The sequence below is a fragment of the Austrofundulus limnaeus genome, unplaced genomic scaffold, assembly GCF_001266775.1.
Source record: "Austrofundulus limnaeus strain Quisiro unplaced genomic scaffold, Austrofundulus_limnaeus-1.0 Scaffold923, whole genome shotgun sequence".
NCBI classification, from domain to species: Eukaryota; Metazoa; Chordata; class Actinopteri; order Cyprinodontiformes; family Rivulidae; genus Austrofundulus; species Austrofundulus limnaeus.
This window is the reverse complement of record NW_013953325.1, coordinates 100,561-102,557: the sequence shown is the minus strand read 5'-3', so window position 1 is coordinate 102,557 and position 1,997 is coordinate 100,561. Positions and strand designations below refer to the sequence as shown.

The window sequence follows — 1,997 nt, the reverse complement described above, 5'->3', positions numbered from 1 at the left end:
CTCTAACCCCCCCCCTCCCCTACCCACACCCCATCCCCTACCCACTTTGATGCATTTTTAAAATTTCGCCTTGGGGCGGAGTTACCTTTTCACAGTGCGGGGTAGGTTACACTTTAATGACTGAAGTCCACTCTGGTCTGGAACAGATCTTAGTCAGGCCAGCTTTTAGTTGAAGATTGTTTCTCTGATTTTCTAAATTGCTGTTGTTCTCACTGCTGTCTACTGAAAGTAACATGCTGACTACTGCACCACAGAAACTCCAGTAATTAAACTAAAGATGTTTTATAGAGCCGTTTTCAACCTCTAACCTCTTATGTTTAAATCTGTTACTGGGTTTGACTTCACAATGATTACTTTCTGAAAGTTTTATTGAGATTCATCCACTGGTTCATGAGATATTTTGCTAACAGTATGTAAACTGTATGTAAAAACAGTATCATCCATTAACCTTTATCTTCAGGCCTGAAGATAAAGCTGTTTGGATACATCCTGATGTGTCCGTTTGGTGTCATTTATTTTAGAGTTATTCTGAGTTACCTGTGAACTAACATTTTGGGGGGGATATAAATAAGTGATGAAGCTTGTTTGAGGAGACCCTAAATGAAACAACACAACCCCTTCCTTGCTTTGGACCACAAACCTGTCATCTCAGGAAGTGACCTCGCTCACAGTTCTGTTGGGTTGTGAAAAAAAGAAAAAGCTCTCAGAACTTGGTTTGCTTCAGTCTGTCGATGTGAAAGCAAAGCTTCAGGGCCGGCCCAAGCTTCAGGCCAAGGTACTTCATGATCATGTCGCTCTTAAGGAGCAACAAAGCGTTCCCATCAATCTCCTGAGAGAAGCAGAAGTTTACATTAAAAACAATCAGGTTAGGTTTGTACTGCTAACTCAGGAGTTTAAAGAGGCAAGAAAACTGCTGACTCACGTGTTTTCTAAAGACATCTGTGTGAGGACCAAGAGCCTGAGGGTCTGCATCCCTGATGAACCAAACCACATCCTCCACAGACCAGGTGGTCGGGTCCTTACTGGATGGAGCCTTGGACTCCTGGGACTCTGAAGAAACATTATAGCCTCCTGGGAGAACAAAACACGTTTTATTTTTCAACTAAATGAGAATGGATGGTGGGGGTTGGTGCTGTGTTGTGATGCATGGTGGTGATTGATGGTGATGGGTTATACAGGGTGGTAGTGATGGTGCTGATGGGTGGTATTGGTGGGTAGCGGTGATGTGTAGTATTGGAGGGGTAATGATGAGTAGTAATGGTGGGTAGTAGTGGTGGGTTGTGTAGTGTAGTAGTGGTGGGAGGGGGTGGGTGATGTAGTGTGGTAGTGGTGGGTGGAGATGGGTAGTAATGGTTGGTGGATGTAGTTAATTTTGGGTAGTAATGGTGAGGGGTTATGCATAATGATTGGTAGTAGTGGTGGGTGTTGGTGGGTGATGATGGGTAGTAGTGGTGGGTGTTGTAGTTAATGATGGGTAGGGGTGTTGGTGGGTGGTGATGGGCAGTAGGGGTGGGGTTATGGTTAATAATTGGTATTAGTGGTGGGGGTTATGGGTAGTAGTAGTGGGAGGTTATGGGTAATGATTGGTGGTAGTGGTGGGTGTTGCTGGGTAATGATTGGTAGTAGTGGTGGGTGTTGGTGGGTATTGGTGGGTGATGATGGGTAGTAATGGTGGGGGGTTAAGGGTATTAGTGGTGGGGGGTTATGGGTAATAGTGGTGGGAGGTTATGGGTAATGATTGGTAGTAGTGGTGGGTGTTGCTGGGCAATGATTGGTAGTAGTGGTGGGTGTTGTAGTTAAAGAGTAACTTACCCCAAAATTAACTTTTTTTAGCTGATAAACTGTCTAGAATGTGTCTAAAATGTTATATAGAACTGTTTCTGTGCTAATTTTGATGTTTTTGTGCGTATTTGTTCAAATCTGTAATCATAAAAGTTAACTCTGTGATTTGTTCAATGGAATAAACACATCTAAACCGAAGTTAATTAATATTATTG

The 1,997-nt window shown here is 43.2% G+C and overlaps 1 protein-coding gene across 3 annotated transcripts in view; it reads right to left on the bottom strand.

Moving 5' to 3' along the window:
• Positions 1 to 47: 47 nt before the first annotated feature.
• Positions 48 to 1,997, bottom strand: part of LOC106533324 (Scm polycomb group protein like 4) — a 14,154-nt gene continuing 12,204 nt past the window's right edge. For all 3 annotated transcript variants that reach the window (XM_014029590.1, XM_014029589.1, XM_014029591.1), the window contains exons 7-8: positions 923 to 1,071; positions 48 to 829 (exon numbers count right to left, since the gene is read on the bottom strand). In XM_014029590.1, coding sequence (XP_013885044.1) covers positions 704 to 829; positions 923 to 1,071 — 275 coding nt within the window. In that variant the 3' untranslated portion in view covers positions 48 to 703. The remainder of the gene's footprint in view (positions 830 to 922; positions 1,072 to 1,997) is intronic.